This window comes from Sceloporus occidentalis, unplaced genomic scaffold, assembly GCF_023333645.1.
Source record: "Sceloporus occidentalis isolate IW3139 unplaced genomic scaffold, rSceOcc1.0.p SCAF_7, whole genome shotgun sequence".
Classification (NCBI taxonomy): domain Eukaryota; kingdom Metazoa; phylum Chordata; class Lepidosauria; order Squamata; family Phrynosomatidae; genus Sceloporus; species Sceloporus occidentalis.
The window spans coordinates 4,580,430-4,593,386 of NW_028316987.1; the positions used below are offsets into that span (position 1 = coordinate 4,580,430).

At 41.6% G+C, this 12,957-nt stretch overlaps 1 protein-coding gene across 2 annotated transcripts; it reads left to right on the plus strand.

Annotated features, from left to right (window-relative positions):
- Positions 1 to 1,529: 1,529 nt before the first annotated feature.
- On the plus strand, positions 1,530 to 11,446 carry SNF8 (SNF8 subunit of ESCRT-II). Of its 2 annotated transcripts, XM_089531718.1 has the most exons (8): positions 1,531 to 1,692; positions 2,821 to 2,871; positions 3,359 to 3,497; positions 4,602 to 4,706; positions 6,693 to 6,765; positions 8,121 to 8,262; positions 10,351 to 10,425; positions 11,251 to 11,446. In XM_089531718.1, the coding sequence occupies exons 1-8, from the start codon at positions 1,639 to 1,641 to the stop codon at positions 11,386 to 11,388; spliced, it is 777 nt and encodes a 258-aa protein (XP_089387844.1). In that variant the 5' UTR covers positions 1,531 to 1,638; the 3' UTR covers positions 11,389 to 11,446. The 2 variants fall into 2 exon arrangements, with proteins under 2 accessions (XP_089387845.1, XP_089387844.1); XM_089531719.1 differs by lacking the exon at positions 4,602 to 4,706 and having other exon boundaries at positions 1,530 to 1,692.
- Positions 11,447 to 12,957: the final 1,511 nt, after the last annotated feature.

Consider the following 12,957-nt stretch of genomic DNA (forward strand, 5'->3'; position numbering starts at 1 on the left):
CGAGTGGAAAATGTCTCGAATACATATAACCCTTAATTCAGCTGGGGTTGAAAGTGATTTTTTTAAAAGAATGATGTCAATTCAAAGCTGCAAATGGATCAGTAATATACCATTAAAAAATTATACTGCCCAACACCAGAAAAGACCATAATTAAATAGACCAATCCCTTATGAACTCTTATGAATCCTTAGGAAACTTGGGACTGCATCCGCACTGCAGAAATAATCGAGTTTGACACCTCTTTAACTGATAAGGCCGAATGCTATCGAATGCTGGGAATTGTAGTTTGTTGCGGCATCAGAGCTCTCTGACAGAGGAGGCTCAATGACTCACAAAACTATAGTTCCCAGAATTCCATGGAATTCAGTCCATGGAAAACCACTGGCTGACCTTAGGCAAGTCACACTATCTCAGCCTCAGAAAAACCCATGATAGGGCCCTCTTAGGGTTGCCATAAGTCAGAAATGACTTGAAAGCACACAACAACAACAACAACAACAACAACAACAACAACAGGCTCTGCCACTTGAAGTGGTTGTCACACTACATACACGTCCTCCATTTCTCTTGAACAGCCTATATTTTGCATTGCCTCCTTTGTAGCTAAGCCATTTGGTCACCCTGTAATGGGGTCCCTCCTCCTCCCCTAAATAAGTCAGGGAAGTGCCCAAATACACTGCAGAAATATTCCAGTTTGAGACCGCTTTAACTGCCCTGGCTCAGTGCTAGGGAATCCTGGGACTTGTAGTTTATTGTGGCCCCAGAGCTCTTCCTGACAGAGGAGGCTCAATGGCTCACAAAACCAGTTCCTAGAATTCCATAGCAGCCAAGGCAGTTAAAATGGTGTCAAACTGGATTATTTCTGCAGTGTGTTTTAGACCTAACTCAGGGCAGAAACAATCCAGTCTGGGACTGCTCTAACTGCCCTGGCTCAGTGCTAGGGAATCATGGGAAGTGTAGTTTTGTGAGATTATTTAGCCTTCTTTGTCAGAACAAAAAACACTCTGGTGTCACTCACAATAAACTACAATCCCCAGGATTCCCTAGCACTGAGCCAGGGCAGTTAAAGCGGTCTCAAACTGGATTATTTCTGCAGTGTGTCTTGGACCTTAAACTCAGAGTGTGGGGGAGGGAAAGAGGGCAGAAAGTGGTGTGGTGGTGGGTCCAAAACACACTCCAGAAAGAATCCAGTTTGAGATTGCTTTAACTGCCTTGTCTGAGTGCTAAGGAATCTTGGGAATTGTAGTTTATTGTGGCACCAGAGCTCTTTCTGACAGAGATAAGGCTCAATGTCTCACAAAACTACAGTTCCCAGAATTCCCTGCCACTGAGCCAGGGCAGTTAAAGTGGTCTTTAAAAAATGGGTTATTTCTGCAAAGTGTGGTTTGGACATGAAAAGTGGGGGCCTCAGAGACACACATAGACACAACCTCCACTGTAAGGAAGGCCAGGTTGGAGGAGATGGAGGAGCTCCCTATCTATCAGCAAACACACTCCCTCCATGTTGTCGCATGGAGATGACGTATGAAGCGAAAGGAGGAGGGCTGGCTCAGGGGGGGTTGGCTGTGGCTCCCCTTCTCTCTGTGTGTCTCTATCTCTCCAAGGCAGACCCCATCTCCATCCCTCCCTTCCTCAAGATGCATCGCAGGGGGGTGGGCGCTGGAGCCATTGCCAAAAAGAAGCTGGCAGAGGTGAGTTTCCTTCCTCTTCCCCCCGCAGGGCACCTTCCTCTCATCTCTCAACCTTCCTAGGCTGAAGAAAGAAAGAAAGGGTTTACTGCCAATGTCTGTCTGAACCCTTTGGTCCAAAACAAACAGGTGCCACAATAAACTACAATCCCCAGCATTCCTTAGCATTGAGCCAGGGCAGTTAAAGTGGTCTCAAACTGGATTGTTTCTGCAGTGTGTTTTGGACCTTTGACTCTTTTAATCTCAGATTGAGGGAGGGAAAGAAGGCAGGAGTGCTGCATTGGGTCCAAAAAACCAAAACAAAATAATAATGCCCCTGAGCATGTGCAAAGTGCTTTCTTCCCCCCTCCCTTTCTTGTCTCTGAATCTGTCACCACAGTCCAAAACAAACTACAAAAACAATCCAGTTTGAGTCTGCTTTAACTGCCCTGGTTCAATGCTAGGCAACCCTGGGAATTGTAGTTTATTGTGGCACCAGAGCAGTTTCAGACAGAGAAGGCTCAGTGTCTCACAAAATTACAGCTCCCCACAATGTCTTAACATCGAGCCAGGGACATAGCTGGCAAAGTGCGGTTGAACAATGTGGGAACATGTGGTTGTGTGATGATGCTATGAAATGTAATGTAATGTGGCTGTGTTTGTGAGAAAGGGAGAGGGAAGGATGATGTGAGATGCTGGCCCTTGGCTTCAGCGGAGAAAGGCGCTTTTCCTGGTGGATAAGATTTTAGCCATAAATGGTTTAAGCCACAAAACAGTTATTAAAGTTATCAGTAATTTGAAAACCCTTTCATCTAAAATGCCACAATTATTTTGGAATGACATGACATGACTAGACAGGGCTGTGATCCAGTAAACAAGCAAAGCATTCACAGTTCTTAAGAAGTTGCTTAACTATATGCAGCAGGGCAATTCCATGAGGCAGAGAGTTACACAGCTTTGGCTCTACAGTAAAGGCTCAGTTCTGGATGCTTGCCAAACAAACCTATGGATAAGGCACCCCCCCACACACAGCACCTCCTATAATGGCCTTATAGACAAGAGCAAACATCCAGGATAAAAATAGGGCTTTGATTTTGCAAAGTGTTATCATCATTGTAATGGTCTAATATCCAACATATTTTTCCTTTGTAGGCAAAGTACAAGGAACGTGGGACAGTTTTGGCTGAAGATCAGTTAGCCCAGGTGAGATGTGGAAAGCAAGCAATGGTTACTCATGGACTTGGAGGGATGGCTGTTGGAAAGTTTGTGACCATATAAGCCTCTTCCTTTATAATAATGCATATTTAACCTGGAGAACCCATTGTTTCATGATATTGTCATTATCAAGGACATCAACCGTTTGGGAAAAGGATTAGAAAAGGTCTATAGTAGTGGTCTATTCTAACAGTTAAATTAGGCTTGTGAGCGTCTTGTAACAGTTGGTCTCAGGATGATGAGATAAATGGTATGCTCATCTTATTCAATGTTAAAGTGCAGTCACTTTGCAGAGAAAAGCAGGCATAAAAGAACTTTGCAATTAATAGTTTGTTCTTGGAAATGGCCTTGGATAGTTCTTAGATGTGATCTATCAGTCTGTTATAGATCTGAAAGCTATAACTGAAGAGTATTGTTAATCTTGCAGGTCTAACCTAGTCTGTTTCTCCTTTGTCTTCCATGACTTCATTTACAGATGTCTAAGCAGCTGGACATGTTTAAAACTAACCTGGAAGAATTTGCCAGTAAACACAAACAAGAGATCCGTAAAAATCCCCAGTTCAGAGTCCAGTTCCAAGACATGTGTGCAACGATTGGTGTTGATCCACTGGCCTGTAAGAAATGGGGAACTGAGGGTTGTTGTAGAGAGGGAGATGAATTTCTGATAGACTCTGCCACTTTAAGTTTTTATAATGAACTTGGACAATGTGTGTCTTTCCAACTGCTGTTGGATTCCAACTCCCAGCACCTCAGCTCATGTAATCCATGGTGTAGTGTAGTGGAAGTTGCAGTGCAACAACATCTAGAGACATGTGGTGCCTACTCCCATTATGTGAGAATTTTTGTGTTTCCACTTTAAGAAGGAAGTAAGGAGAAGAAAAGGTGCATAATCATTTCTGCTAGATAAAATGTTTTAATTCAGGAATAAGCTATTACAATATCTAATAAGTAATAAAGCGTTTATCTTACTTGGATGCAGGTTTTGTTTAATTTCCATCCAAAAAAGGAGTGTTGGGTGAATTCAGAATAGAAATGGGAAACATTTGGCTCTCCCATTGTTGTTGAATTCCATTTCTTATCAGCTCTAGCCAATTTGGCTAGTATTGGCAGTTCATGAGATTTGTAGTTCTGTGATATCTGCAGGGCCACATGTTCCCCACCCTGATATAAATTGTCAAGAATATCTAATCAGTAAATAAGAGATCATCCCAAATCACCATGTCAAATAAGTTCACAAAAGTTACATTAAAAAATTCTTCAGCCATGGAGTGGTTTCTAAATCTGTCACCTCCTGGATAATGCTGAGGGGTCTAAAATACAATCTAGAGCCTTAGTATGTGTTAATCTGGACATGCTTGTCGTCTATGACTACCAGAGCATACCTCAGTAGACCAGACAAATTGCCCAGTCCATTTTCTGCCAGTCTCCTGCTTCTGGTCATTAGACCCATAGTTTTTATCACCTATGATCATCAGGCCATATTCATATTATTTTTGTCCAGAGGGAAGGTTCTAGAGATTGTGAACAGGGCATTGACCAATGAAGACCTTGTCTTGTGCCTGATGAAAGTCAGTTACAATCTCTCCTTTGAATTCTGGCACTCTATAGATAAGAGGTCTAGGATATTACACAACAACCACCTGGAATTTCAGACTTGGTTCATGGGGAACAAAATGCAGTTCTTCATATAGTCATTTTTTTCACTTTCTTTTCTGCAGCTGGCAAAGGATTCTGGTCTGAAATGCTGGGAGTTGGAGATTTTTATTATGAATTAGGGGTTCAGATTATTGAAGTCTGTCTGGCTTTGAAGCACAGAAATGGAGGTGAGGATCATATCCAGCACTTGATCTTCCAGCAGTGTGTGTCGGTCTGTGTCACTTCAGTTTCTCCCTACTCTCCCCCCAACCCACTTTTGCACTGTTTGTCAGTTTTACAAATTTGCTAACCATTACACTTCCATAATCGTTGATGGCATTCTTCTCTGTTTTTAATTGTTTTATAATTCAGATAGCTCTTCCTCTTTTGTACATGTGTGTGAATTTGCATGGTATGTTTCCAGGGTGGACCTTTTTTGTTCGTTTTAATGCTCTATCTATAGAGCAATCCTCTATAATGGATTGCATTTAGTTTAACATCACGTTTACTCAGAATTAAGCCCCATCACCTTTAATGCGATGGACTTCCTGGTATGTGTGTACAGGATTCCAGTATAGGTTAAGCACTATTAGCAGAGTTTGGAATGCATTCTTTAAAAAGAAGTTCCATAGTCAGAAGAAAGAAGAAATAGTTATTGTTAATATTATGACTTTAAAACAAAATCTTTACTTATATGTTCCTTGAGAGTAATTAAAATAGTTACTTTAAAAAACTCACGTTGGAGTTTTACAACCTGCTGGCCTTTGTTGCAGAACATGTTATTCTAGTTTGCCTTGTTGTTTCTTCCACACTTAGAACAGAGTACAAGACAGTGCTTTAACCATGTGATATTCTTTTTCCATAGCTACAAAAGCAACTAGAAAGTGGCGCTAGTTTCACTACAAATCAATTGGCATTATCCCTCATCAAACTACACTCAAAATATTAAGGCTCTTTTCTACTACACAATTAATATGATTCTTCTTTAACAGCCATGCCAACATCATGTGCAGTTTTAGGATTTGCACTTTAGGCAGGGGCATTTTGGATTCTTAGTCAGAAGGCTCTAGTTCCTCCTTAGTCTACAAAGCTCAGGATTCCATAGGATGCAAGCATGGCAGTTAAAGTGGAATGATCATAGTGCTCTAATTTGTGCGGAGTGAAAAATCCCTTAGTTAATTATGTCATAGTGATTGCAAAAAAAGAATCATTTTCCACCAAGTAGTTACTTATAATCAGGTATTCTCAAGCTCTGCTATTAAGGCATTATAAAACTGGAAGTGTGAGGGGAATATAGCAATAGGCATTGGTTCCACCTTCACCCTCTGTGACCTTCCTGGCTTGGCCTGGGAAATCTGAAGAGAGATTATAAATGTGTTTGGCTATCACAGGCAGGATACAGACCGCCAGAAAGAGGCAACTGGGAGCCGCCTCTCTTTTCCGTGTAGCCGCTCCACAGCAACCAAATTGCACGGCATGGCGCAGCTACGTGGAAACAAAAGGAATGCTGAAAAATGGTTCGTTTTAGTGCCACTGCAAACTGCCTGCGGCGGCGCAAGCACATCGTTGCCATGCGCGCCCATTGATAGTGTGCAGCAGTGACGTCACAGCTGTGTGCGCTGTGTATACGCTGCCACACAGCAATGATGTCCTGGTGATGTCCTAGGGTTGTGGGGTGTCTGGAAACGGCGCCCCGAGGCAACCCTAGCACGTCGCCAGGACGTGCTAAAGGGCCCGTCTGTCGAAGGCCACAGTTATGGCCATCTGTTCAATTCAAGACTGTCACAATGTTCAGTTCGACCCAATGATTATTTATTTTCAGACCTTCCCATTCAGACATGAAAGGCCTGGCATGGTGGGACAAGCGTGTCCAAGTGCACGTTCCAATGTCTTCTCTATGCATATAGTTTCATAGAGGTTTGGCTGTGCCTGGTTCCCACTGAAATCAGTGAGAAACAAGCTGGGCTTGATTTCACTGCAGGTAAGTCATCCCTTGCCATTGGCTGTGCTTGCTAGGGCTGATGGGTGTTACAGTCCAACAACATCTGTAAGACCACATGCCCCCTTAGCCCTATTATGTAGGATTGTCACTTTGGTCTGCTAATACAGTGGGTTGGATTCAGATTTCTCAGGTCTGTGGCTGGGCATTGACATTCTTCCTCTTTCTCTATCAGGGCTGATAACACTGGAGGAACTCCACCAGCAAGTGCTTAAAGGAAGAGGGAAATTTGCTCAAGACGTCAGCCAGTAAGCACTGTGCTTGAGGACCCTGTGGTCTCTGGTTAAATACATATTCATAATCTCAGGGTGTGTGAACAAAATCAGTGCAGTAAATTTGATTAGCCTAGTTTGTTGTAGCTGGCCAGACTGAGGGCAGGTTTCTCCTGCAGCCTCTAGGTATGTGTATATTTAATGTTTTTATTTGTATCTCAACTTTCTCCCAAAATGGGATTCAAAGCAGCTAGTCAGCTGCCATCAGCCATATGGTGGAAGACTCTGTGTTGTTGACAGTATGTATGTATATATGCCTTCAGGTTGCCTGCCAACTTATGGCAATCCCATTAATTTCTTAAGATTTTATTAGGCAAGGGATACTCAGAGAGTTGGTTTGGCCAGTTACTTCCTCTGAAATATACAGCCTACAGCACCTGGCCCATCCAAGTACTAACCAGGGCTGACCTTGCTTAGCTTCCAAGATCAAAGAGGATCTGATTGTTGACAGTTGACAGTTGTTGGGGATGCGGTGGCTTATTAGTTAAGACAACAATTCTGACGATAGGAAGATTGAAAGGTTGGCATTCAAGGCCTGAGGCCTGCATAATGGGGTGAGCTCTAGTCACTAGTCCCAGCTTCTGCCAACCTAGCAGTTCGAAAGCATGCAAATGCAAGTAGATAGATAGGTACCACTTCGGTAGGAAGGTAACAGCATTCGGTGCAGGCATCCTTGCCACATAACCACTAGAGTTGTCTTTGGACATCATTGGCTCTTTGGCTTAGTAACAGAGATAAGCACCACCCCCTACAGTCAGTTATGACTAGACAATTAGGTCAAGGGACTACCTTTAGCTTTACCTTTTTGTTGACAGTATGGAACTAAAATCAAGACATTTTGCGGCCTGAGATATATTGTGCCCCTTCCCCAATCCCACACCATGTACAGAAGCCAATTGGACAGAGAACAGAATTTAAGCTCTTGACAATATTTTTTATTTTATTTTATCTTATCTCTACGCTGCCTTTCTCCCAAAAGTGACCCAAGGCAACTCACAATATAAAAACAATATTGAAGTAAAATTCTGTTCTCAGTCCAATTTGGCTTTTGTACATAGGCAAAGATGGATGGGGAGCAGAATCTTGTCTCAGGCCACAAAATGTCTTGATCTAATTCACATTCCAAATGTATTTTGACACCTATGAGACCTAGAAGCTTGTATTAGTGTGCGTTATGTGTTCTAAATGAAAAGTGTGATATTATGAAAGCTCATTTCTGCACTAAGTGCTTTATTCTGTGGCTTCTGAAGAATCACAAGATGTACTAGGCTGACATTTTTATGTTTCCTGAATTCAGGCCTAGCCTTACTTTTCTTTCTCTGGCTCTTCAGGGACGATCTCATCCGGGCGATTAAGAAGCTGAAAGTTCTAGGAAATGGCTTTGGGATCCTTCCTGTTGGTGGAACATATCTGATCCAATCTGTGCCAGCCGAACTGAACATGGATCACACTGTCGTGATACAGCTTGCTGAGGTACTTATGCAAAGAGAATGAGCCAGCATGAAACTGAGCTGCCTCTTGCCTCTCTAGTTATTCCCAGGAAGTCTTTTATTTCCAATAAACACCCCAGGATCAAACCACATCTTAATACAGAATATGTAGCATGGGTCTCCCTGTCTGTTTTTGTTTTACTTGGAGCTAGAACATGATGTAGGGGCTGATCATCTGCATTTTGACTTCATGGGGAGTCAGAATAGGCAAACTGGTGGCTTGCAGTGGCATCACTAGGGTTGATGTCACCCGATGCAGTAACTCATGGTGTCACCTTCCCATTGACTTCCTCCTATTTCACACCATACAGAATCCTTAGTAATGCTTTTTTGCACTAATGTTACTTGTAAATCATAATTCCCATATACTACCAAATGTAATGCTAATAGTTGTGACATAAACAACTAGCAAAATTAAAATTATACCTTCAAATTACAATGTCATATGCATAACCTAAAAGTATTTACTTAGACATAGTGAAGATTTGGTTAAAATGTAATGTTTTTAAAGAAAAATTTAAAAATAATAAAAAATGAAATTTATTTTTTAATTTTAAAAGTTAAAATTTTAAAATTTGAATTTTTAATTTAAAAAATTCTGGGGCCTCTCCTTTCTCCTCCCACTGAGCTTCACCCCACTCCCAGCAACTCTTAAAATTTTAAATGGAAGCAAATGAATGTCACAGCCCGTTTCTGCCAAAAAGTAGATGTTTGAGGAGCAGTGGTGTCCCCTTAGGGATACAAACAAAATAACGTGTTGGACTGGGACTTGGGAGAGCCAAATTTGAGTCTGCATTGAGCCAGGAAGTTTACTAAGTCAAATTTCTCTCAGCCTGGTCTTCATCACAGGGTTGTTGTGTGGATAAAGTGAAGAGAAGGAAGGTCATATCTGGTGCTTTGAGCTCATTGGAGGAAAGGCAGAATAGAAAACTAAAAACTTACCTGACTTGCAGCTCACCCCTTTGTTATGAAAGCAGGTTAAGTTTCCTTGCTGTCTGCTGTACTGCATTCCATTCCAAGATACAAGCAACCGAGCAGAAGGAGGAATGGGAGGTGGAATTTTCTCTCTTGGTAAGGTGTGCGTGGAAGACAGCCATCTTATATTTATAAAGATACAAAGCTGCCTAATACAGAGGCTAGCCACTGGGCTATCTTAACATGGGGACTGTCTCTTCTGCCCAGTGTTCAAGTAAGAAACCCTTCCTAGACATGGCTTCAAATTATAGATGCTGGAGTGTGATCCCAGAACCTTATGCATGCCGAACTTATTAGTTACCTACCTTTTTACCCACCTATTAAAAATGTATTGTTGTGTGCCTTGAAGTCTTTTCCAACTTATGTCAACTAAGGTGACATAACTATCATGTAACTAATAAAAAAGTTACAACTATCATGGGTTTTCTCTTTGTTCAGAGATTTGCCATCGCCTTCCTCTGAGGCTGGGAGAGTGCGACTTGCCATAGGTCAACTAGTGGGTTTTATGGCTGATCTGAGAATTGAATCCTGGTCTCCAGAGTCATAGTCCAAAGCTCAAATCAGTATATCATGTTGGCTCTCAAAAAAGATTTATATTCCGCCCTATATCTAGAGATTTCAGTGTTGGGTAGAGGCAATAAAAACAATATGGAACAACAGTTTAGAACAGAATATGAAGTCTACAATAAACCAAGCTATAATCATTAAGCCTGAAAGCTTTGATGAATGGCCATTTATCCCCTTGCCTTTCCACCCATGAACTCAAGGCACCATGAATGGCTTTCCTGCTCTCTGGTTTATCTTCACAAGAACTATTTGAGATAAGCCAAGGGGGGGGGGGCAGTGATTGGTCCAAGGTAATCTGGTGAATTTCATGGTTCAGTGGAACCTGAAATCTGAACAGGGCTCTGACCACTATGCCAAGTTCTGTTTTCATCTACAGCTGATCTGTGAATCCTTGCTAACCAAAAGGCCTTTATTCAATGTCACTGTCTGTCTGCTTACTGCCTGTCTGCTGGTCCAACTTTTAAGCTTATCTTGTTTACATTCAGCGGACAGCCTTTAAAACTGCTGCTTTGTCTGTTCTCCATTTCAGAAAAAGGGGTATGTGACGGTCAGTGAAATCAAGTCAAGTTTAAAGTGGGAGACAGAGCGAGCCAAGCAGGTGCTGGTAGGTAAAAAACAAATATATTAACCCGTTCTGAGAAAACAAGCCCAAATTTGTCAGCAAGGAAACTCCAGTATTGCACTGGAAGTAGTTTATTTGCTGGTTTACCTATCGTTATATTTGTGGAGACAAATACAAACTAGAAATGTGTTCTTTTTCTTCTATCCTTGGCATGGGGGTCCAAGGAGAACATTTCTATCCAGGCATTGAGGTAAAATTCCACATATATACTCAACCTGTATACATAACTTGGCTTGGCCTAAGATTATCATGTTTGATGTATGAAAAATATACATTATTCAGAAAAATTACAAATTGAACTTTATATTAAAAAAATACAGAGCTACAAAGTCATGAACAGTTAACACCTGAACTATAAGGAGCCTTTTTGGTTTTCTCGCTTTGAGAAGCAGAGAGCACTGTCCCCCTTCAATAAAAACTGAAGAAACTATCAACGTTAGTCAAACAGAGACAATTATTCTATCTTTACTAGTTCTCCATGGTGTCAAGCACATATAAAACACTTGTTCCCGTAAAAAGAACTGAGAAAAGAAAACCAATGCTAGCAATTGTAGTGACATGATATATAAAACCTCCTACAGGTGTTAGAAATGATTTTGAGGAAATAATAATGTGAACATATTGTCTTAACCATTTTATTCATGCTAAAAGAAAATACTTCATTATTCATTTTTTCAATATTTATGGGGGGAGAAGACTGTGGTGGGGAGGGAACTGGTTATTTCTTGATTTTTCTCACTGGCTTTCACATTTCTAGTACCAACCAATCTGTGATAAGATTCTTTCCCTTCCCTTTCTTAAATACAGGATCACCTGCTGAAAGAAGGTATGGCCTGGCTTGATACCCAGGCTCCATCAGAACCACAGTACTGGTTGCCTGCCCTCTTCACAGAGCTTTATTCTCAAGAAATCACTCCAGAAGAAGCAAAGGAAGCCTTACCTTGACAGCTGAGGAGGAGATGGGGTGAACTGAAAATTTTCCATTAAATGGATAAGCACCTGATGTTAGTGACATCAAACTGAGTGGTATTGAATCCCTTTGAATTTTTGTTCAATGTCTTTATAAAAAGTGTCTGCATAATTAAACTCTGCAGGCAGATTGGACATTGAACATGGGGTATTATGGAGTTTTCTTGGCAAGATTTGTTCAGAGACGGGTTACCTTTGTCTTCCTTTGAGGCAGAGAGAGTGTGACATGCTCAGCAGGTTTCCATGGCTCAGTACGGATTCAAATTCTGGTCTCTCAATGTCCTTGTCCAACACCATGTTGGCTCGCATTATAATAAATAATAAAACTTTTATTTTTATCCCGCTTTTCTGTGACAAGACAATCAAAGCGGCTCACAACACATTAAAATATCCACATTCAACATTATGTCCCAAATTCCTCCCCCGCTTAAAACAGGATTAAACATGATACAGTTAAAATTGGAGATTAAAATATTTATTAATAACACAAAAATATAACGTGGACAGAGTGGTAGATAATACATGATGTGAGGGGCTATCGTTCTGTGGCCGCAGTAACATCATACCACAACCAAAAACTAAGCCTTTTAATTGTAGAATTAGTGGTGCAAGTAGATGTGATCCTGATGTCAGGCAGAGGCTTCAGCTGGCAGATTTTATGTGCCACATCGGCAACTGTAGGCCTCTGGGTACTGCAACTTCCATCATTCCTCATCATTCGCTATATTGATGGCAATTGTCTGGAGGACCACAAGGTGTTCAGCCTTGCCTTAAGAGTAGTAGAATAGGGGATAATTCTCACTTTAGGGACAGCAGTCCAACTGATAGGATTTCCTGCATGTTTCTCAACAACATGTAGAACTAACATTTCACAATAAGCTTTGCCTAGCAAACCCTCTGGATCTGTTTGGATGTGTCTATGTAAAAATGTCCCATAGGTTTTCTAATGGAAACAAGTAAATAGACTCTGCTTCCATGAATTCCTTTGTGTCCTGGGGCCTTGGGGAGGCCTTTTCCATGTCTGGGACACTTTCAGTTGAGTCTATCAGCTCTTTTCTTGTGAAAGGAATGGAACAGAGCAATACTTCTGTTTTGGACCCTTGAAGCAGGGAACCTTTGAGCCTCCCCAACATTTGGGAATTCAGCTCCCAGAATCTTTTCCATTGGCCATGTTGCCTGAGGCTTGGGGGACTCAAAATCCAAAACATCTGGAGAGCCACAGCCACTTCTGCCCTGTTGTAGGAATATGCAGAAGATGAGTAATGAGTGGAGGGGCAGGCAACCTGATGTACCTTGAACATTTGGATGACAGCGCCACTAATTCTTACCCCACATGGGCAATTCTAAGTCTAACACCACATTGCCTTCTCCAACAAAGGAGGCTGAAATTGGGAAGGGAAACCCTGAGTTACTAGAGATGCCACCATCTTATGAAATCTGAAAAATTATTAGTCTGATAAAGCCCTTCCTTTTTGGAACTACTCTGAGCTTCTGTAACAAGGATGGGGAACATCAGGCCCCTAGGCCAAATCATGCCCTCCTGGA